The 23,489-nt window shown below is 49.0% G+C and overlaps 1 protein-coding gene and 1 pseudogene across 2 annotated transcripts; one reads left to right on the top strand and one right to left on the bottom strand.

The window, feature by feature from the left end:
• The first annotated feature begins 584 nt into the window (after positions 1–584).
• On the top strand, positions 585–7,300 carry LOC121555833 (annotated as a pseudogene).
• A 783-nt stretch (positions 7,301–8,083) lies between these two features.
• LOC121555832 (probable histone deacetylase 1-B) lies at positions 8,084–21,903 on the bottom strand. Of its 2 annotated transcripts, XM_041869678.2 has the most exons (14): positions 21,718–21,900; positions 20,598–20,710; positions 19,967–20,084; positions 19,500–19,574; positions 18,983–19,121; positions 18,603–18,744; positions 18,343–18,435; positions 18,133–18,241; positions 17,649–17,789; positions 16,206–16,314; positions 14,647–14,777; positions 14,148–14,300; positions 9,540–9,585; positions 8,084–9,434 (listed from the first exon to the last, which is right to left on the bottom strand). In XM_041869678.2, the coding sequence occupies exons 1-14, from the start codon at positions 21,770–21,772 to the stop codon at positions 9,407–9,409; spliced, it is 1,452 nt and encodes a 483-aa protein (XP_041725612.1). In that variant the 5' UTR covers positions 21,773–21,900; the 3' UTR covers positions 8,084–9,406. The 2 variants fall into 2 exon arrangements, with proteins under 2 accessions (XP_041725612.1, XP_041725613.1); XM_041869679.2 differs by lacking the exons at positions 8,084–9,434; positions 9,540–9,585; positions 14,148–14,300 and adding an exon at positions 14,472–14,548 and having other exon boundaries at positions 21,718–21,903.
• Positions 21,904–23,489: the final 1,586 nt, after the last annotated feature.

Genomic DNA, 23,489 nt, shown 5'->3' with positions numbered 1-23,489 from the left:
CTACGCCATTCGTCCGAAAAACAAAAACAAAATGGTGCTCTTGTCCATAATAGGAATCTCATTTAGGTAGCCTAAAAAGCATGTGCAAAGACAAGAGTGGGCATATTGTGATGAAACCAGTTACCTTTTTGGGGGGGGGGGGTTTAACCACAAGAGTTGTGTGTACTTATCTTACAGCTTTTTATCCCCAACGAGTCAATTTAATGGAAATATCTGGTGGGTAAATGCATATTAAGCGGGTTTTATATTTGCGTGGAAAATTGGAGGGACTTATCTGAAAGAAGCCTGGAAATCAACCAAATGATTGCCTTTAACATGTTCCTCGAAAAGGATAGATTTAGAACACAAGAATTCAAAGTCAATGAGAATTTATTTTTCTATATAAAACAAGTTATGCACATTTCACAATTGGAACACCCAACCAAACACCATCTCGTCACCTTACAGTAGAAAATACCAGGGGCTTAAAACGTGATCTGGTTCCCAACGGTGTAGGGTGAAGTTGCCTCTACATGCTGATCTTGGGGTCAGTTTTGGATTTTCCTTAATGACTAAGGTTAGGATAAGGGGGAGGGGAAGTTTGATCTTATGATATACCTTATGACAGGGATCACAAGCAGATGGGCTACCAGTGTTTCCTCAACTACTTCGACCTCCGCGACCCCCAGCAGATCGGTAAGTAGTGTACAAAACATCCCTTAGACAGCCTCTCTCACTCATGGCGATGTTCCTGTATCTAACCATAACCGTGATCCTCATCTGTTGACCTTTTGACCTTTTCTGCGTTCCAAATTGCACCCTATTCCCTACAATAGTGCACTACTTTTGATCAGGGCCCATAGGACTGTGGTTAAAAGTAGTGCACTATATAAAGAGCCTTCAAACTCAACTCTGGACATCGACGCCAGTTCCGCTTCATTTTTTCGTCGTTCCCCTCTAATCAGAGACTGATTTTAGACCTGTGACACCAGGTGGTGTAATTAATTAAACAGGTAGAACAGAAAAGCAGCAGGCTCCGGACCTCGTAGGGTCAGAGTTGAACAGATAAGCAGCAGGCTCCGGACCTCGTAGGGTCAGAGTTGAACAGAAAAGCAGCAGGCTCCGGACCTCGTAGGGTCAGAGTTGAACAGAAAAGCAGCAGGCTCCGGACCTCGTAGGGTCAGAGTTGAACAGAAAAGCAGCAGGCTCCGGTCCTCGTAGGGTCAGAGTTGAACAGATAAGCAGCAGGCTCCGGACCTCGTAGGGTCAGAGTTGAACAGAAAAGCAGCAGGCTCCGGACCTCGTAGGGTCAGAGTTGAACATTCCTGCCCTAGATCCTTACCCTGTTGGTTACACAACTGAAGGGACAGGATGGAAACTGCTGTTTGCAGGTGAAAGTGAACGCAACATTGTGATAACGTTCCCTCACCTTCTAATGGGCTTTCTGGAGCGTCAGCTATATTGTTTATGCCATTCCTTTAGATCAGAATGTATATATCTGGTTTCACAGCCATCACTGTTGTCTGAGGATGTTTCTCCCTCTCACACGCGGTCTCCCTACCTCTCTCCCCCCCTACCGCTCTTCTCTCCCCCCTACCGCTCTTCTCTCCCTACCTCTCTCTCTCCCCCTACCGCTCTTCTCTCCCCCCTACCGCTCTTCTCTCCCCCCCTACCGCTCTTCTCTCCCTACCTCTCTCTCCCCCACTACCGCTCTTCTCTCCCCCCTACCGCTCTTCTCTCCCTACCTCTCTCTCCCCCACTACCGCTCTTCTCTCCCCCCTACCGCTCTTCTCTCCCTACCTCTCTCTCCCCCCTACCGCTCTTCTCTCCCCCCCTACCGCTCTTCTCTCCCCCTACCGCTCTTCTCTCCCCCCTACCGCTCTTCTCTCCCTACCTCTCTCTCCCCCCTACCGCTCTTCTCTCCCCCTACCGCTCTTCTCTCCCTACCTCTCTCTCCCCCACTACCGCTCTTCTCTCCCCCTACCGCTCTTCTCTCCCCCTACCGCTCTTCTCTCCCCCCAGCGCTCTTCTCTCCCCCCCCCGCTCTTCTCTCCCCCCACCGCTCTTCTCTCCCCCCTACCGCTCTTCTCTCCCCCCACCGCTCTTCTCTCCCCCCCTACCGCTCTTCTCTCCCCCCCTACCGCTCTTCTCTCCCCCCTACCGCTCTTCTCTCCCCCCTACCGCTCTTCTCTCCCTACCTCTCTCTCCCCCACTACCGCTCTTCTCTCCCCCCTACCGCTCTTCTCTCCCCCTACCGCTCTTCTCTCCCTACCTCTCTCTCCCCACTACCGCTCTTCTCTCCCCCTACCGCTCTTCTCTCCCTACCTCTCTCTCCCCCCTACCGCTCTTCTCTCCCCCCTACCGCTCTTCTCTCCCCCTACCGCTCTTCTCTCCCTACCTCTCTCTCCCCCCTACCGCTCTTCTCTCCCCCCTACCGCTCTTCTCTCCCACCTCTCTCCCCCCTACCGCTCTTCTCTCCCTACCTCTCTCTCCCCCACTACCGCTCTTCTCTCCCCCCCTACCGCTCTTCTCTCCCTACCTCTCTCTCCCCCACTACCGCTCTTCTCTCCCCCCTACCGCTCTTCTCTCCCTACCTCTCTCTCCCCCTACCGCTCTTCTCTCCCCCCTACCGCTCTTCTCTCCCCCTACCGCTCTTCTCTCCCCCTACCGCTCTTCTCTCCCTACCTCTCTCCCCCCTACCGCTCTTCTCTCCCCCTACCGCTCTTCTCTCCCTACCTCTCTCTCCCCCACTACCGCTCTTCTCTCCCCCCTACCGCTCTTCTCTCCCCCCTACCGCTCTTCTCTCCCCCTAGCGCTCTTCTCTCCCCCCACCGCTCTTCTCTCCCCCCACCGCTCTTCTCTCCCCCCTACCGCTCTTCTCTCCCTCACCGCTCTTCTCTCCCCCCTACCGCTCTTCTCTCCCCCCTACCGCTCTTCTCTCCCCCTACCGCTCTTCTCTCCCCCTACCGCTCTTCTCTCCCTACCTCTCTCTCCCCCACTACCGCTCTTCTCTCCCCCCTACCGCTCTTCTCTCCCCCCTACCGCTCTTCTCTCCCTACCTCTCTCTCCCCCACTACCGCTCTTCTCTCCCCCCTACCGCTCTTCTCTCCCTACCTCTCTCTCCCCCCCTACCGCTCTTCTCTCCCCCCCTACCGCTCTTCTCTCCCCCCTACCGCTCTTCTCTCCCTACCTCTCTCTCCCCCCTACCGCTCTTCTCTGCCCCCTACCGCTCTTCTCTCCCCCCTACCGCTCTTCTCTCCCCCCTACCGCTCTTCTCTCCCCCCTACCGCTCTTCTCTCCCTACCTCTCTCTCCCCCACTACCGCTCTTCTCTCCCCCTACCGCTCTTCTCTCCCCCCCTACCGCTCTTCTCTCCCCCCCACCGCTCTTCTCTCCCCCCCCACCGCTCTTCTCTCCCCCCCTACCGCTCTTCTCTCCCCCCTACCGCTCTTCTCTCCCCCTACCGCTCTTCTCTCCCCCCTACCGCTCTTCTCTCCCCCCTACCGCTCTTCTCTCCCCCCTACCGCTCTTCTCTCCCCCCTACCGCTCTTCTCTCCCCCCCTACCGCTCTTCTCTCCCCCTACCGCTCTTCTCTCCCTACCTCTCTCTCCCCCTACCGCTCTTCTCTCCCCCCCTACCGCTCTTCTCTCCCCCCCTACCGCTCTTCTCTCCCCCCACTACCGCTCTTCTACCTCTGTCCCTCCCTTTAGAGGACAACCAGCCGTACCTGACGGTGCCCTGCCCTGAGTCTAAGATCACCAGTGCTGTGTGGGGGCCTCTGGGAGAGTTTGTTATCGCTGGTCACGAGAACGGAGAGATCAACCAGTTCAGCGCCAAGGTGCCCACCCTGACACACCAGTATTCATATTTCTGGAACACAGAAGGCCGATGAACTGCAGACCTGATATGTATGACATGGTTATACCGTCTTTGTTGTTGCAGTCTGGAGAGGTGCTGAAGAAGGTGAAGGAACACAACAAACAGATCAATGACATCCAGACCTCTGTTGATCTGACCATGGTCATCACCGCATCTAAAGACTGCTCCTCTAAGGTTTGGAGGGTTGGAGGGTGGGAAGACGGAGGAAGATGATGAAGAGGATGATTGTGCTCTTGCTGACTCCATTGCTGTCCTTGTCAAGCCAAACATGACAATGATAAGACCATGTTTTAACAATGAGTGACAAGAAATTGGCATGATCACGCGAACAGAGTGGCACTCAGGCTAGGATGCAGGGGAGTGAGAAACTGTTCGTTTGAACAGTTGGCTGACTATAACAACCGTCTCTGTCCGTCTGTCTGTCTACCCCACAGCTGTTTGACTCTACAACTCTAGATCACATCAAGTCCTTCAAGACAGAGAGACCCGTCAACTCTGCTGCCATCTCCCCCATCATGGACCACGTAAGACACCACACTCACTCACCTTTGAGACCACTATACAGTGAATTCGGAAAGTATTCAGACCCCTTGACTTTTTCCACATTTAGTTACATTACAGCCTTATTCTAAAATGGATTTTAATTAATTTTTTACTCAATCTACACACAATACCCAATAATAACAAAGCGAAAACAGGTTGTAAGATTTTTTTGCAAATTTATAAATAAAATAAAAACAGCAATACCTTATTTAAATAAGTATTCAGACCCTTTGCTATGAGACTTGAAATTGAGCTCAGGTGCATCCTGTTTCCATTGATCATCCTTGAGATGTTTCTACAACTTGATTGGAGTTCACCTGTTGTAAATTCAATTGATTGGACATGATTTGGAAAGACACTTGTCTATATAAGGTCCCACAGTTGACAGTGCATGTCAGAGCAAAAATCAAGCCATGAGGTCGAAGGAATTGTCCGTAGAGCTCCGAGACAGGATTGTGTCGAGGCACAGATCTGGGGAACGGTACCCAAAAATTCTGCAGCATTGAAGGTCCCCAAGAACACAATGGCCTCCATCATTCTTAAATGGAAGAAGTTTGGTACCACCAAGACTCTTCCTAGAGCTGGCCGCCCGGCCAAACTGAGCAATCGGGGGAGAAGGGCCTTGGTCAGGGAGGTGTCCAAGAACCCAATGATCACTCTGACAGAGCTCCAGAGTTCCTCTGTTGAGATGGGAGAACCTTCCAGAAGGACAACCATCTCTGCAGCACTCCACCAATCAGGCCTTTATGGTAGAGTGGCCAGACGGAAGCCACTCCTCAGTAAAAGGCACATGACAGTCCGCTTTGAGTTTGCCAAAAGACACCTAAAGGACTCTGACCATGAGAAACAAGATTCTCTGGTCTGATGAAACCAAGATTGAACTCTTTGGCCTGAATGCCAAGCATCACGTCTGGAGGAAACCTGGCACCATCCCTACGGTGAAGCATGGTGGTGGCAGAATCATGCTGTGGAGATGTTTTCAGCGGCAGGGACTGGGAGACTAGTCAGGATCAAGGGAAATATGAACGGATCAAAGTACAGAAAGATCCTTGATGAAAACCTGCTCCAGAGCGCTCAGGACCTCAGACTGGGGCGAAGGTTCACCTTCCAACAGGACATCGACCCAAAGCACACAGCCAAGACAACGCAGGAGTGGCTTCGGGACAAGTCTCAATGTCCTTGAGTGGCCCAGCCAGACCCCAGACTTGAACCCGATCGAACATCTCTGGAGAGACCTGAAAATAGCTGTGCAGTGACGCTCCCCATCCAACCTGACAGAGCTTGAGAGGATCTGCAGAGAAGAATGGGAGAAACTCCCCAAATACAGGTGTGCCAAGCTTGTAGCGTCATACCCAAGAAAACTCAAGGCTGTAATTGCTGGAAAAGGTGCTTCAACAAAGTACTGAGTAAAGGGTCTGAATACTTATGGTAATGTAATATTTCCGTTATTTATTTTAAATAAATTTGCACACAAAAAAATCTAACCGGTTTTTGCTTTGTCATTATGTATTGTGTGTAGATTGAGGGGGAAAAACGATTTTAATTAATTTTAGTATAAGGCTGTAACGTAATAATGTGGAAAACGTCAAGGGGTCTGAATACTTTCCGAATGCACTGTAAGTTTGTTTTAGAACATTTCTCCGGCACCAGAGCTGACCTTTAACCCCTGTGTGTGTGTTGTAGGTGGTGATGGGAGGAGGTCAAGAGGCCATGGATGTTACCACCACCTCCACCAGGATCGGCAAGTTCGAGGCCAGGTTCTTCCACGCAGCTTACGAAGAGGAGTTTGGCAGGGTCAAGGGTCACTTCCGGACCCATCAACTGTGTAGCGTTCCACCCAGACGGCAAGAGGTAAGATCCAAAAGGCACCAAAGAATAGAAGACTACCCGTCTAAGTGTAGCACATGGGATGTGTAAAACTCAGTCCTGCTGGATAGCTAGCGGTTCTGTGGTGCGGCTGGTAAGGCCCTTCGCGTGTGTTTGTAAGGCAGAGGTTCTGGGTTTGAGCTGAACCAGGAGGAAGTGGTACTCCAGTAAGCAAGCAGTACAACATCCGTTACAAGATTTTACATTTTAGTCATTTAGCAGACGCTCTTATCCAGAGCGACTTACATGAGCAATTAGGGTTAAGTGCCTTGCTCAAGGGCACATCAACAGATTTTTCACCTAGTCGGCTCGGGGATTAGAACCAGCGACCTTTCGGTTACTGGCACAACGCTCTTAACCACTAAACCACCTGCCGCCCTACGTGAAGATTAGTTGGTGTTTAATACTTAGACCTGAAATCTACATTTACCTGGTTATCATTACCTAAATGGTGATCGCTCTCAATGTTTGCAAGTAACAGTTTTGGGGTCAATTAATTGATTTTGGAACTGAATAATTTAATATCCATCTGAACCAGTTGTCCGACGTGTCTCTGTGTAACTGAACCTCTCTCTCCTCTTTAGCTACTCCAGTGGAAGTGAGGACGGCTACACTAGGATCCATCACTTTGACCCCCAATACTTTGACTTCGAGCTGGAGGTGTAAACGGAAGAGCAGCAGCGAGACTCCCCTCTATCAACATCACGTCATCTATCTTCTCAGCTGATAACAGTAGTAATACCACACAGGCTATACTCAGGAAGACTTCTACAGACTGGGTAAAGGACACCAGGGGGTGCATCTCAAGTCTGCCATAGCGTCCTCTCTCTTTGTCTTCTGTATCTGTACTGATCCGAGAACTCCGGATAGGTGATGGGATGTGGATGACTACCTGGAATCATTTGTCAGTTGTGGATTTAAAAATGGGTGATTGAGGAAAGGAGGCCACTGAAGACTATTGAGATGCACCCTTAGCGATGGGGTAATTTAGGCCTCAGAATCCGGACATCACTAATAAAATAGTCCAACTGGAATGTTTAGATTGCCTTGGCTGACAGTATAGAAACAGTTCCATTTGTTTTTACTCCATTCCAGTGTATTTAAACTGATTCTCTAAAAAATAAATGGAATTTGGTTAAAATATTTCATTGCATGGTTTCTGTATTATGCACAGTAATCTGGCACAAATGAGTAATTTATTCTGATTAGTTTTGTAGTAAGTTACTACCAAACCCTGAAAATAATGGTCCTTAACCAGGACAGGCCTGATGGAAACAGCAGACGTTCCAAACGTCGACAAGGTGGTGTCTTTTAATTATGCGAGAAATTGCAAATATTGATAATCATATCAACGTAAACTTAATCACTCTGTTGCAGTTTAGGCTACAGATCAAATAAATTAAGCTCACCACCATGTGAGCTTGATGCTGCTGTCAATAAATAGGTCTTATTCTAGAGACGTGGGTCTACGCCATTCGTCCGAAAAAGAAAAACAAAATGGTGCTCTTGTCCATAATAGGAATCTCATTTAGGTAGCCTAAAAAGCATGTGCAAAGACAAGAGTGGGCATATTGTGATGAAACCAGTTACCTTTTTGGGTGGGGGGAATTTAACCACAAGAGTTGTGTGTACTTATCTTACAGCTTTTTATCCCCAAACGAGTCAATTTAATGGAAATATCTGGTGGGTAAATGCATATTAAGCAGGTTTTATATTTGCGTGGAAAATTGAGGGACTTATCTGAAAGAACCCTGGAAATCAACCAAATGATTGCCTTTAACATGTTCCTCGAAAAGGATAGATTTAGAACACAAGAATTCAAAGTCAACGAGAATTTATTTTTCTATATAAAAACAAGTTATGCACATTTCACAATTGGAACACCCAACCAAACACCATCTCGTCACCTTACAGTAGAAAATACCAGGGGCTTAAAACGTGATCTGGTTCCCAACGGTGTAGGGTGAAGTTGCCTCTACATGCTGATCTTGGGGTCAGTTTTGGATTTTCCTTCATGACTAAGGTTAGGATAAGGGGGAGGGGAAGTTTGATCTTGGACTTGTCACCCTGGCTCGTTCCAAACACACCGTATGACAGGGATCATCAACTAGATTCAGCCGCGGGCTGATATTTTCTTGAGCGGATGGTCGGGGGGGCCATTAACAATTATGTAGACTGCAAAATGACCGCAAGAAGCCGAAACAGAATGACTAAAAACAATCATTTCAAACATTGCTTACATGTATGTTGTGGGAATACCTGGTGTTTTTACAGTCTTCTCCAACAATGATTTAAAATAAAATAGCTCTGAACTTGGGGGGGCCAAATTCAGCCCGCCAGTTGGGGTACTCTGCCCTATGACCTAATAAAATACATTTCAACATTTGTTACCTCATTTTAGATTTCTAAAAGTAAAGAAGGATCCAGCATGGAGCATACAGTCATCTGAGAGCAACTAACCCCGGGGGAAGAGAGGAAAGCACAACATATATTGATCCATGATTCAAAATAAACAGCAGAACAGGACTGGTGACTTGAACGACTTGTTCAAAGGGGAATGTTAGCAGTGGAAAGTGGATTCCTTTTCAACGCTCCATCTGGAGCGATCCAAGAACTCAGGATAGGTGAAAGCGCTATGACAGGAGTCTTATCAGGGGGATTTGCTTACCAAGTTACCTCAGGTCAGTGAAGAGGGAGGAAATAAGGTTGGGATTCAATCCAAGGCGTGTTACAGAGCAGTGCACTAGACAGCCGACAATGCACATTTCGCTAAAAGGAATTTTGCCTTACAGTAACCGCCTGTAAAATGTCAGCTCAAGCATAAACGACCTTTAGGTCTGTTAGAGAGCAGCGCACTATAGCGCGACTTGGACTGAATCCCGACCAGTCTTTTTAGACTATTGAAAATGGACCCTACGCTTTCAGAATCTCAGGTGGTGTCGAGGCTCCGTGACAGTAAAACAAATTAAAAATAGGTGGCAGACATGAGTAACAAATAAAATAAAAACTTGCATTTCAACACCGACACAGGCTAAAACATTTGACTGTTTGAGGAAATACTAAAAACAGTGTTAGAGAATAATTTACTGTCCATTATCGATTGCACAACTGGAAAGTCATGCATATCTGATGCTTCAACTTCAAGACGTCTTGGTTTCTTCTTTTGGCCTGGTGGTGAAATGAAGAAACATTAGTTGACTGGGATACATAATCCATTCCTAGATCAGTTATATTCCATTTAAAAAAGTCAAATGTGTTGTGGTCACTACTCACCCTGTTGTGTCCATCTTCTCCTCTGGATCCTTCTCCTCTTTCACGTCTGGGGAAAACAGAAAAATGTAGGTGAGGTGTTATGTGGAGTGTCCGTGGCCAGTCACTGAGGTGTTATGTCGAGTGTCCGTGGCCAGTCACTGAGGTGTTATGTCGAGTGTCCGTGGCCAGTCACTGAGGTGTTATGTGGAGTGTCCGTGGCCAGTCACTGAGGTGTTATGGTCGAGTGTCCGTGGCCAGTCACTGAGGTGTTATGTCGAGTGTCCGTGGCCAGTCACTGAGGTGTTATGTGGAGTGTCCGTGGCCAGTCACTGAGGTGTTATGTGGAGTGTCCGTGGCCAGTCACTGAGGTGTTATGGTCGAGTGTCCGTGGCCAGTCACTGAGGTGTTATGGTCGAGTGTCCTTGGCCAGTCACTGAGGTGTTATGTGGAGTGTCCGTGGCCAGTCACTGAGGTGTTATGTCGAGTGTCCGTGGCCAGTCACTGAGGTGTTATGGTCGAGTGTCCGTGGCCAGTCACTGAGGTGTTATGGTCGAGTGTCCGTGGCCAGTCACTGAGGTGTTATGGTCGAGTGTCCGTGGCCAGTCACTGAGGTGTTATGTGGAGTGTCCGTGGCCAGTCACTGAGGTGTTATGGTCGAGTGTCCGTGGCCAGTCACTGAGGTGTTATGGTCGAGTGTCCGTGGCCAGTCACTGAGGTGTTATGGTCGAGTGTCCTTGGCCAGTCACTGAGGTGTTATGGTCGAGTGTCCGTGGCCAGTCACTGAGGTGTTATGGTCGAGTGTCCGTGGCCAGTCACTGAGGTGTTATGGTCGAGTGTCCGTGGCCAGTCACTGAGGTGTTATGTCGAGTGTCCGTGGCCAGTCACTGAGGTGTTATGTGGAGTGTCCGTGGCCAGTCACTGAGGTGTTATGGTCGAGTGTCCGTGGCCAGTCACTGAGGTGTTATGTGGAGTGTCCGTGGCCAGTCACTGAGGTGTTATGGTCGAGTGTCCGTGGCCAGTCACTGAGGTGTTATGGTCGAGTGTCCGTGGCCAGTCACTGAGGTGTTATGGTCGAGTGTCCTTGGCCAGTCACTGAGGTGTTATGGTCGAGTGTCCGTGGCCAGTCACTGAGGTGTTATGGTCGAGTGTCCGTGGCCAGTCACTGAGGTGTTATGGTCGAGTGTCCGTGGCCAGTCACTGAGGTGTTATGTCGAGTGTCCGTGGCCAGTCACTGAGGTGTTATGTGGAGTGTCCGTGGCCAGTCACTGAGGTGTTGTGGTCGAGTGTCCGTGGCCAGTCACTGAGGTGTTATGTGGAGTGTCCGTGGCCAGTCACTGAGGTGTTATGGTCGAGTGTCCGTGGCCAGTCACTGAGGTGTTATGTGGAGTGTCCGTGGCCAGTCACTGAGGTGTTATGTGGAGTGTCCGTGGCCAGTCACTGAGGTGTTATGTGGAGTGTCCGTGGCCAGTCACTGAGGTGTTATGTGGAGTGTCCGTGGCCAGTCACTGAGGTGTTGTGTGGAGTGTCCGTGGCCAGTCACTGAGGTGTTATGTGGAGTGTCCGTGGCCAGTCACTGAGGTGTTATGGTCGAGTGTCCGTGGCCAGTCACTGAGGTGTTATGGTCGAGTGTCCGTGGCCAGTCACTGAGGTGTTATGGTCGAGTGTCCGTGGCCAGTCACTGAGGTGTTATGTGGAGTGTCCGTGGCCAGTCACTGAGGTGTTATGTGAGGGTCCGTGGCCAGTCACTGAGGTGTTATGGTCGAGTGTCCGTGGCCAGTCACTGAGGTGTTATGTGGAGTGTCCGTGGCCAGTCACTGAGGTGTTATGGTCGAGTGTCCGTGGCCAGTCACTGAGGTGTTATGGTCGAGTGTCCGTGGCCAGTCACTGAGGTGTTATGGTCGAGTGTCCGTGGCCAGTCACTGAGGTGTTGTGTGGAGTGTCCGTGGCCAGTCACTGAGGTGTTATGGTCGAGTGTCCGTGGCCAGTCACTGAGGTGTTATGTGGAGTGTCCGTGGCCAGTCACTGAGGTGTTGTGGTCGAGTGTCCGTGGCCAGTCACTGAGGTGTTGTGTCGAGTGTCCGTGGCCAGTCACTGAGGTGTTATGTGGAGTGTCCGTGGCCAGTCACTGAGGTGTTATGGTTGAGTGTCCGTGGCCAGTCACTGAGGTGTTATGGTCGAGTGTCCGTGGCCAGTCACTGAGGTGTTATGGTCGAGTGTCCGTGGCCAGTCACTGAGGTGTTATGTGGAGTGTCCGTGGCCAGTCACTGAGGTGTTATGTCGAGTGTCCGTGGCCAGTCACTGAGGTGTTATGTGGAGTGTCCGTGGCCAGTCACTGAGGTGTTATGTCGTAGTGTCCGTGGCCAGTCACTGAGGTGTTTATGGTCGAGTGTCCTTGGCCAGTCACTGAGGTGTTATGTGGAGTGTCCGTGGCCAGTCACTGAGGTGTTATGTCCAGTGTCCGTGGCCAGTCACTGAGGTGTTAGTGGTCGAGTGTCCGTGGCCAGTCACTGAGGTGTTATGGTCGAGTGTCCGTGGCCAGTCACTGAGGTGTTATGGTCGAGTGTCCGTGGCCAGTCACTGAGGTGTTATGTGGAGTGTCCGTGGCCAGTCACTGAGGTGTTATGGTCGAGTGTCCGTGGCCAGTCACTGAGGTGTTATGGTCGAGTGTCCGTGGCCAGTCACTGAGGTGTTATGGTCGAGTGTCCTTGGCCAGTCACTGAGGTGTTATGGTCGAGTGTCCGTGGCCAGTCACTGAGGTGTTATGGTCGAGTGTCCGTGGCCAGTCACTGAGGTGTTATGGTCGAGTGTCCGTGGCCAGTCACTGAGGTGTTATGTCGAGTGTCCGTGGCCAGTCACTGAGGTGTTATGTGGAGTGTCCGTGGCCAGTCACTGAGGTGTTATGGTCGAGTGTCCGTGGCCAGTCACTGAGGTGTTATGTGGAGTGTCCGTGGCCAGTCACTGAGGTGTTATGGTCGAGTGTCCGTGGCCAGTCACTGAGGTGTTATGGTCGAGTGTCCGTGGCCAGTCACTGAGGTGTTGTGGTCGAGTGTCCTTGGCCAGTCACTGAGGTGTTATGGTCGAGTGTCCGTGGCCAGTCACTGAGGTGTTATGGTCGAGTGTCCGTGGCCAGTCACTGAGGTGTTATGGTCGAGTGTCCGTGGCCAGTCACTGAGGTGTTATGTCGAGTGTCCGTGGCCAGTCACTGAGGTGTTATGTGGAGTGTCCGTGGCCAGTCACTGAGGTGTTATGGTCGAGTGTCCGTGGCCAGTCACTGAGGTGTTATTGGAGTGTCGTGGCCAGTCACTGAGGTGTTATGGTCGAGTGTCCGTGGCCAGTCACTGAGGTGTTATTGTGGAGGTCCGTGGCCAGTCACTGAGGTGTTATGTGAGTGTCCGTGGCCAGTCACTGAGGTGTTATGTGGAGTGTCCGTGGCCAGTCACTGAGGTGTTATGTGGAGTGTCCGTGGCCAGTCACTGAGGTGTTATGTGGAGTGTCCGTGGCCAGTCACTGAGGTGTTATGTGAGTGTCCGTGGCCAGTCACTGAGGTGTTATGGTCGAGTGTCCGTGGCCAGTCACTGAGGTGTTATGGTCGAGTGTCCGTGCCAGTCACTGAGGTGTTATGGTCGAGTGTCCGTGGCCAGTCACTGAGGTGTTATGTGGAGTGTCGTGGCCAGTCACTGAGGTGTTATGTGGAGTGTCCGTGGCCAGTCACTGAGGTGTTATGGTCGAGTGTCCGTGGCCAGTCACTGAGGTGTTATGTGGAGTGTCTGTGGCCAGTCACTGAGGTGTTATGGTCGAGTGTCCGTGGCCAGTCACTGAGGTGTTGTGGTCGAGTGTCCGTGGCCAGTCACTGAGGTGTTATGGTCGAGTGTCCGTGGCCAGTCACTGAGGTGTTATGTGGAGTGTCCGTGGCCAGTCACTGAGGTGTTATGGGTCGAGTGTCCGTGGCCAGTCACTGAGGTGTTATGTGGAGTGTCCGTGGCCAGTCACTGAGGTGTTATGGTCGAGTGTCCGTGGCCAGTCACTGAGGTGTTATGTCGAGTGTCCGTGGCCAGTCACTGAGGTGTTATGTCGAGTGTCCGTGGCCAGTCACTGAGGTGTTATGGTCGAGTGTCCGTGGCCAGTCACTGAGGTGTTATGGTCGAGTGTCCGTGGCCAGTCACTGAGGTGTTATGGTCGAGTGTCCGTGGCCAGTCACTGAGGTGTTATGTGGAGTGTCCGTGGCCAGTCACTGAGGTGTTATGTGGAGTGTCCGTGGCCAGTCACTGAGGTGTTATGTGGAGTGTCCGTGGCCAGTCACTGAGGTGTTATGTGGAGTGTCCGTGGCCAGTCACTGAGGTGTTATGTGGAGTGTCCGTGGCCAGTCACTGAGGTGTTATGTGGAGTGTCCGTGGCCAGTCACTGAGGTGTTATGGTCGAGTGTCCGTGGCCAGTCACTGAGGTGTTATGTGGAGTGTCCGTGGCCAGTCACTGAGGTGTTATGTGGAGTGTCCGTGGCCAGTCACTGAGGTGTTATGTGGAGTGTCCGTGGCCAGTCACTGAGGTGTTATGTGGAGTGTCCGTGGCCAGTCACTGAGGTGTTATGGTCGAGTGTCCTTGGCCAGTCATGGGGTAAGTCATTTCCTTTACCCTTCTCCTCTGCCTCCTTCTCCTTCTCCTCAGTCTTCACTCGTTTGGTCTTCTTGTGGTTGGCAGCGTTGCGCCTTCCTCCTCCTCCCTGTCCCTCATCCTCAGAGTCAGAGAACTCCTCTTCACAGGCTATCCTCTTATCATGGGCCCTGACTGAAACACAATACCATCATCATCACCACTATCCTCTTATCATGGGCCCTGACTGAAACACAATACCATCATCATCACCACTATCCTCTTATCATGGGCCCTGACTGAAACACAATACCATCATCACCATCCTCTTATCATGGGCCCTGACTGAAACACAATACCATCATCACCACTATCCTCTTATCATGGGCCCTGACTGAAACACAATACCATCATCACCACTATCCTCTTATCATGGGCCCTGACTACACAGGAAAACTCACCCAGTTCAGTAAGAGATTCATAACAGTGGTGTGAGAGAGTATGTGACAGTACTCTGGGAGGAGCTAGTGTGTGTCCTTACTGGAGATGCGTTTGTCAGGGTCCTCGTCCTCTTCATCGCCAGAGTCCGGGTGTGGAGCGTCTTCTGGGATGGGCTGCATCTGGACCCCCGGGGCGTGGGGCAGCATGCGCAGGTTCTCAAACAACCTCTGTCTGGGGAGGGAGAGAGAGCGACGCTTAGTGTGTGTGCTTGTCAAGGTTTGAGTTGGTTTAAAAAAAAATATATATGCTGAGAATTAAAACTGGCGCCACCAAAAATGCTTTTTAGCCTATTCATTGATGGAAATACCAGTCGATTGAACATTTGACCAGTCACGCTCATCGGTCTATAGGTTCATTTGCATATTTTCATGGAATTAAAAATTGGCAGGTGTGTATGTGTTAGTCGTTGTGTTCATCACAGCTTACGGATACAGAGCTACGAGTGGAAAAATCTGCTGTTACAGCTTCTCAAACAGCTGATTCGTTGCTGCTGGAGTGAACCCCAATCATTGTGTAACAATTCTAAATGCAAATCGCATGTTAAGAACAGTTGACGGACACGATAAAAAAAAAAAAAAGAGCTACTATTTTTCATTCTCAACTGGTAATTGAAGCGCTTCCCATTGGCCGTTCAAGTGCATATAGGTGGGCTTCAGCGAATCACAGCACCGTGAAATCAGCTGGAGGCAGTACGCATTTTCAAAGCACAAAATAGTTTGAAACCTAAACGTTTTTCTTCATATGTGGCACGTCTTACCTTGCGTCAAAGTAAAATTTACGTGGAAGCAATTATTTTATAAAGACTTCCATATGCCATTGAATCCAGTAGCCTATTTCTCTCATGTTCTAAATGGTTTCAACTTTTCTTTCATTGTCCGGTAGCCAAAGGCGCAACTCTAGTCACATGAAACCCTCTCGCATGTGCAGTGTGCTTCTGACAACAGTGTTTTCCCGCTAGTTGCAATATGGAACAAACATTCGCACGTAACCTACTGCCCTGTTGCTGAGCTTATAGTGTGAAGAAATAACAGTTTATCAACATTAAGCTAAACGTTCTGATCAGTTGCATCAGACTCATTGCTTTAAAAAGTGTTTTGTTCATGTAGCCGAGGCCTGCTGGTTGGATGATTTATCGTCCCACAACTGTCCCAGAGTCTGTTTGGATCAGGCCACTTCTTTCTCACACAGAACGACAAGCTGACCAATAGAGTAGGTCAACTTTACTATGGGGGATGGTAGCTGGACATAGGCTAGTGATCGTCTTGTTGCCTGAGGAAAAGTCGCCTGAATGTGGACAGTTATTCTAACGTCTTCAAAATGAGCATCGGAATTCAGAAAAGGACGTAACAGCCGTCGCATCCTGTCAAGATGAAGAACCATCAATCTAAAAATGTGATTTCTGTCATTCTGAGCAGAGTGGGTGGACGCCCTAATCAGATTACGCACCCAATGCATATGGGTCCGGTACATTTCTCCCATGTCCATTCAAATGCTTATGGTCAAATATCCGGCACCACATTCTCCTAACAGAAACCCTGGTGTGTGTGTGTGTGTGTGTGTGTGTGTGTGAGAGAGCACGTGCCTGTCTGTGTAACTTACTTGATCTTCTCCAGGTAATCATTGGTGTTCTGGTTGGTCATGTTAGACGGGCTGATGTGGAGCTTGAAGTCAGGGCCAAAGTACTCAAAGTAATCATTGTATGGCAGCTCTGATAGGACAAGAGAGAGTCATCATTATCAAGTCAAACTTGAAGCAGAGAGACTAACAGAATGAGGTCATACTCTAATGTTGCTTACGGTAGAACTAGATTTGTGTGTGTGTGTACCGTTAGGTATGATGCTGTGTGTGTGTGTGTGTACCGTTAGGTATGATGCTGTGTGTGTGTGTGTGTGTACCGTCAGGTATGATGCTGTGTGTGTGTGTGTGTGTGTGTACCGTTAGGTATGATGCTGTGTGTGTGTGTGTGTACCGTTAGGTATGATGCTGTGTGTGTGTGTGTGTACCGTTAGGTATGATGCTGTGTGTGTGTACCGTTAGGTATGATGCTGTGTGTGTGTGTGTGTGTGTGTGTGTGTGTGTACCGTTAGGTATGATGCTGTGTGTGTGTGTGTACCGTTAGGTATGATGCTGTGTGTGTGTACCGTTAGGTATGATGCTGTGTGTGTGTGTACCGTTAGGTATGATGCTGTGTGTGTGTACCGTTAGGTATGATGCTGTGTGTGTGTGTGTGTGTGTGTGTGTGTGTGTGTGTACCGTTAGGTATGATGCTGTGTGTGTGTTGACCGTTAGGTATGATGCTGTGTGTGTGTGTGTACCGTTAGGTATGATGCTGTGTGTGTACCATTAGGTATGATGCTGTGTGTGTGTACCGTTAGGTATGATGCTGTGTGTGTGTGTACCGTTAGGTATGATGCTGTGTGTGTGTGTGTGTGTACCGTTAGGTATGATGCTGTGTGTGTGTGTGTACCGTTAGGTATGATGCTGTGTGTGTGTGTGTGTACCGTTAGGTATGATGCTGTGTGTGTGTGTGTACCGTTAGGTATGATGCTGTGTGTGTGTGTGTGTGTGTGTGTGTGTGTGTACCGTTAGGTATGATGCTGTGTGTGTGTAACCGTTAGGTATGATGCTGTGTGTGTGTACCGTTAGGTATGATGCTGTGTGTGTGTACCGTTAGGTATGATGCCGTGTGTGTGTACCGTTAGGTATGATGCCGTGTGTGTGTGTGTACCGTTAGGTATGATGCCGTGTGTGTGTGTGTACCGTTAGGTATGATGCTGTGTGTGTGTACCGTTAGGTATGATGCTGTGTGTGTGTGTGTACCGTTAGGTATGATGCTGTGTGTGTGTACCGTTAGGTATGATGCTGTGTGTGTGTGTGTGTGTGTGTGTGTGTGTACCGTTAGGTATGATGCTGTGTGTGTGTGTGCGTACCGTTAGGTATGATGCTGTGTGTGTGTGCGTACCGTTAGGTATGATGCTGTGTGTGTGTGTGTGTGTGTGTGTGTGTGTACCGTTAGGTATGATGCTGTGTGTGTGTGTGTACCGTTAGGTATGATGCAGTCCAGAGCCACGGCGGTCTCGTAGGTCCAGCAGCGGGCCACGTTACGGATGGTGTAACCTCCTCCTCCCAACATCAGCAGAGGCAGGTTGAAACTCTTCATGTACTCCACACACTTAGCATGGCCTGAAACGCACGTCAAGGTTTCAACATTCAAAAACTTTATTGTCCATTCTTGTGGAATGGAAATGTGTCGTCACACTTAGTAAACAGACAGAACAGCAAAAAGTAAGCTTCAATTACAGAATAATAAAGAAGCCCACACACGAATACTACCAACACAGGAACAGCAGCACCATTCATGAGTAAAATGCTTTAAGCTACAGTTATTCCATTATTTTTGCTGTATCCCACCTGAAAACACAAACTGTTGAGTAAATGTGTGTCCAGAATAATTCACGTGTGTGTGTGTGTGTGTGTACCGTTAGGTATGATGCTGTGTGTGTGTGTGTGTGTGTGTGTGTGTTACCTTTGATGGTGACGTTGAAGCAGCCCAGTCGGTCTCCTGAGAGTGAGTCCGCTCCACACTGCAACACCACTGCACTGGGCTGGAACATCTCCATCACTTTAGCCATCACCTAGTACACACACACAATAAAAGAGAAATTGATAAGCGACACACACACACAAAGGTATGTAAGGTACCAAAACATTGAATGACTTGCAGCAGCAGACTTACAGGTTTGAAGATGGCTTCATAAGACTCATCATCGATGCCGTCTCTGAGAGGGTAGTTTACAGCATAGTACTTCCCCTTTCCTGCTCCAATGTCCTAAAAACAAAACACGTTATTGTACATGCTGGAATACAGAAATGACTCAAATATAGGTAGACAATCCAACACTCTGAAGGGGGAGTGTAATCATACACACAGGAACACACTGAAATGTACGTTGCTTACTTCTGACTATTTAGATCCCCCCCCCCCACCACACTCACCCTCAGGTCTCCAGTGCCAGGGAAGTATTCTCCATACTTGTGGAAGGAGACAGTCATGACCCGGTCTGTGGTGAAGAAAGCCTCTTCCACTCCGTCTCCATGGTGAATGTCGATGTCTATGTACAACACCCTCTGGTGGTACCTGATTGGACGGACAACTCATTACATACAATATCTAGATGATATTCATATTACCTGATAGGACGGACAATACAATTTAAAACACACTCATATCTAGGTTTCTCATCAGAGCCTGGGGACTATTCATTTCAACAAGAAACACACCGTGACTAGCCAAGGACACGTCAACATTACGAGGAGGAGGAGAAAGACGCAGACAAGACGACGGCGTGGGTGAGTGACACACACAGGGCTCTTACTTCAGCAGCTCCAGGATGGCGAGGACTATGTCGTTGACGTAGCAGAACCCAGAGGCCTCGGACTTCTTGGCGTGATGGAGTCCTCCGGCCCAGTTGATGGCGATGTCCGTCTGCTGCTTGTTCAGCTTCACTGCCCCCGCTACACACAGGACAGAGACGGCCAATACCGTGAGAGAGAGAGGACAGAGACGGCCAATACCGTGAGAGAGAGAGGACAGAGACGGCCAATACCGAGAGAGAGGACAGAGACGGCCAATACCGTGAGAGAGAGAGGACAGAGACGGCCAATACCGTGAGAGAGAGAGGACAGAGAAGGCCAATACCGTGAGAGAGAGAGGACAGAGACGGCCAATACCGTGAGAGCGAGAGGACAGAGAAGGCCAATACCGTGAGAGCGAGAGGACAGAGATGGCCAATGGGGAGTAAGAGAGAAGTAGATAGACAAGATAAGTCAGTAAAGCAGACAGAAAGACAAAACTAAACTGTGAGAAAAGAGAAACAGGAGATGAAGACTCACCGACAGAGCCCCCTGTTGAGAGCTGACAGAATTCAAACAAGCCGTCAAACACTGGGCAGTCCTCTCCTACATTGACTGTTGGAGAACAGCAAGGATAGAAGACATTCATTTGAGATGTGTGATTGAGGCCTGCAGATTTGTTCCAATGCATAAAGCAGTACCTACACAACAGATGTGAGTGTGGAGTATAGTCTAAAGTCAGCTCAACATTAGACAATATGAAAACACGGCAAACAAATTATTAAAACGTATGGCAAACAAGTTATTAAAACGTATGGCAAACAAGTTATTAAAACGTATGGCAAACAAGTTATTAAAACGTATGGCAAACAAGTTATTAAAACGTATGGCAAACAAGTTATTAAAACGTATGGGGGAAAAAACTTGGTATGGTGACCTATCCCTTTAAAAAATACACAGAGCGCCCCACCTAAGCAATGCTAGGGGAAACACTGTCTGCTACTCACATCTCTGCATCTGCTTGCTGTGTTCTGACATGTTGTCTGGCCGGATAGAACGAAGGAACTTGATGTAGTCGTCACTGTGGTACTTGGTCATCTCCTCTCCACTGGCCTTGTGAGGTCTCTGGGGACAGAGGAAAGCAAAGGGCAGGTCTGAAAAGGCACTTTAAAAAAGGCACAATATGTAGAAAACACTCCACCATTACCTGGTTGCTAAAATGGTCACCTCATTTCAGTTCATATATTTTCAATAACCAAAAATGTACAGGGAGGTCAGAAAACTCTTGTAGTCCACAACAATCCATCTTGACTTTTATAAGTCTATAGGACTTCGGGACAACTCAACTATACATAATGTTACTTCGGACCTGTAGCGTAGAGCAGTGTGTTGAAGAATAAGGAGTCGACTCGTATCAGCTTCAGTTCTATACAATTTATCTATATCATGTTCTGAAGTATTGTGCCATCGTCTATAGACCCATCTCCTGGCCACGTTCTGAAAAGTTACGCTGAGCCTTATTTTAAGTTTGGGATTATTTTTGATGCTTAATGTGTGTGCATCACTCTAACAGGACGTTTGTAAAAATAAAATAAAACACAATTGAGTGTATAAACCCCCTGTAACTGTTGTACTTACATATATCTCCATCTTCCTGTACAGTCCGTAGTTGAGCAGGAGGTTGTGGGTCATACGGATCCTGTGGGGTTTCATGGGATGACCCTGACCATAGTAATAATTACCCACGTCGCCTGGGGAGAGGAAATAAAAGAGGTTTAGACAAACTACTGAGACAACAAACCACATTTCCTTCCCCTAGTCCAGAGGTAGGGTAGCTCTGGTCTTTACATTTTGGCCATTTAGCTGTAGGCCCTTATCCAGAGCGACTTACAGGAGCAATTAGGGTTAAGTGCCTTGCACAAGTGCACCGACAGGCTTTTAACCTAGTCGGCTCTGGGATTCGAACCAGCGACCTTTCGATTACTGTCCCAACGCTCTTAACCGCTAGGCTACCTGTCGCTTTGAGTGCAGGCTTTTGTTCCAGGCCAGCACTATCACGCCTGAATCACGCATGCAGCCTGGTAACTACACAGCACGAAACACAACTAAACTATAATAGTAATGAAATGGTCAGCCTCTGCAAAGAGATCTGAATCTACATGGAAGACACCGCGAGTTACTGGCTCAAACCCCCCCGCCGCCGCCGCACAATTCGCTACTTCCCCACAAAGTTGACTATCCAACACCGCTAGCTACATGATAACCCCACTTTACTAAACAAATGGTGTAGCTTAATATCAGTTCGTGATTCAAAGACACTCGTACTAACCATTATCTAGCTAGCTAACGTTAGCTAGTTTAGCAAGCTATACACTTGGTTATAAGCTTACTAGCTAGCTAGCGAGCTAATGACGTTAGCTAGCTAGCCTAGTTGCCGCAAATTAAAAGCATAAACTTGTTAGCTAGATATCGGCAATTCAGCTGATTGCAACATTGAAAAATAATAAAAACGACCATCTCAAGTTGCTCTGGCTAGCTAACCAAAAGTATTCTTCCTAACCAGGTAGATAGCTAGCTAACAACTGACTCAGCTAGCAAGCTAACCACTCGGTAGCTACAGTAGCCGGCTAGCAGCTAACTCGCCTACGGCACTTCTTTCAAGGTGGAACAAAAACAGCCTTTTATCGAGCACCAAATCCTCGTCGACGCAACAAATAATACCGCGGACAACACTGAGCTACATTACATAAAATCTTACCATCATAATAATAGCAAACTTTCTTCTTTGTTCCTCCAGCAGACGACAGCGCCATTTTCTCCAATTAGCGCCGCACCGTTCTTTGTGCCGGAGCTGGGTAATATGCACTATCGTCTCGTCCAATCACCGAAGCCTGCTCCGCTCGAAGGCGTTGTTGCGAAGGATGTACTCTCTCTGTCTGCACGGTTCACTGGTCTGTAATGCCAGTTATGTGCCGCTAACAAGCCCTCCCCCCAACAATATGTTCAATAGATACATCCTCATATAAATTCCTCATATTGCTGCATGATGAACACCAAGTTTTCCACCTACACTGCAAGACTAACGATCTTGCGCACTGATCTCGCACATAATAGACACATTCCTGTACAATGATCTTGCACAATATTTTTTTTCACATTAGCTGTACATTGAAGTACACAGGCAAAGGGATAATGATGATGGTGCTGATGATGATGATGATGTCCTACTACAGTAGTCTTCATACAACATTATGAATGGTCACTAGCCCATGTCACAGTCACTAGCCCATTCAAGCTTAACATCCTTATAATTTATCGCCCTCCAGGTTCCCTTGGAGAGTTCATCAATGAGCTTGACGCCTTGATAAGTTCCTTTCCTGAGGATGGCTCACCCCTCACAGTTCTGGGTGACATTAACCTCCCTACGTCTACCTTTGACTCATTTCTCTCTGCCTCCTTCTTTCCACTCCTCTCCTCTTTTGGCCTCACCCTCTCACCGTCTCCCCCTACTCACAAGGCAGGTAATACGCTTGACCTCATCTTTACTAGATGCTGTTCTTCTACTAATCTCACTGCAACTCCCCTCCAAGTCTCCGACCACTACTTTGTATCCTTTTCTCTCTCGCTCTCCTCCAACACTACTCACTCTGCCCCTACTCAGATGGTAATGCGCCGTCGCGACCTTCGCTCTCTCTCTCCCGCTACTCTCTCCTCTTCCATCCTATCATCTCTTCCCTCTGCTCAATCCTTCTCCCTCCAATCTCCTGATTCTGCCTCCTCAACCCACCTCTCCTCCGTTTCTGCATCTTTTGACTCTCTATGTTCCCTATCCTCCCGGCTGGCTCGGTCCTCCACTCCTGCTCCGTGGCTTGACGACTCATTGCAAGCTCACAGAACAGGGCTCCGGGCAGCCGAGCGGAAATGGAGGAAAACTAGACTCCCTGCCGACCTGTCATCTTTTCACTCCCTCCTCTCTACATTTGCTGCTAAAGCCACTTTCTACCACTCTAAATTTCAAGCCTCTGCCTCTAACCCTAGGAAGCTCTTTGCCACCTTCTCCTCCCTGCTGAATCCTCCTCCTCCTCCCTCTCCCTCCTCTCTCTCTGTGGATGACTTCGTCAACCATTTTGAAAAGAAGGTTGACGACATCCGATCCTCATTTATTAAGTCAAATGACACCGCTGGTCCTGCTCACACTGCCCTACCCTATGCTTTGACTTCTTTCTCCCCTCTCTCTCCAGATGAAATCTTGCGACTTGTGACGGCCGGCCGCCCAACAACCTGCCCGCTTGACCCTATCCCCTCCTCTCTTCTCCAGACCATTTCCGGAGACCTTCTCCCTTGCCTCACCTCGCTCATCAACTCATCCTTGACCACTGGCTATGTTCCTTCTGTCTTCAAGAGAGCGAGAGTTGCACCCCTTCTCAAAAAACCTACACTCGATCCCTCCGATGTCAACAACTACAGACCAGTATCCCTTCTTTATTTTCTCTCCAAACCTCTTGAGCGTGCCGTCTTTAGCCAACTCTC

The sequence above is a fragment of the Coregonus clupeaformis genome, chromosome 8, assembly GCF_020615455.1.
Source record: "Coregonus clupeaformis isolate EN_2021a chromosome 8, ASM2061545v1, whole genome shotgun sequence".
Classification (NCBI taxonomy): Eukaryota; Metazoa; Chordata; class Actinopteri; order Salmoniformes; family Salmonidae; genus Coregonus; species Coregonus clupeaformis.
Note: the sequence above shows the minus strand (reverse complement) of the source record. Positions and strands in the feature narration are given on the sequence as shown.

Coding starts and splice junctions, on each gene's coding strand:
- LOC121555832 (XM_041869678.2), bottom strand. CDS start 21,772: ATGGCGCTGTCGTCTGCTGGAGGAACAAAGAAGAAAGTTTGCTATTAT. Junction 19,575..19,966: donor CAGCAAGCAGATGCAGAGAT/GTGAGTAGCAGA, acceptor GTTCTCCAACAG/TCAATGTAGGAGAGGACTGC. Junction 14,778..16,205: donor GATTACCTGGAGAAGATCAA/GTAAGTTACACA, acceptor CTCCCTCCCCAG/ACAGAGGTTGTTTGAGAACC.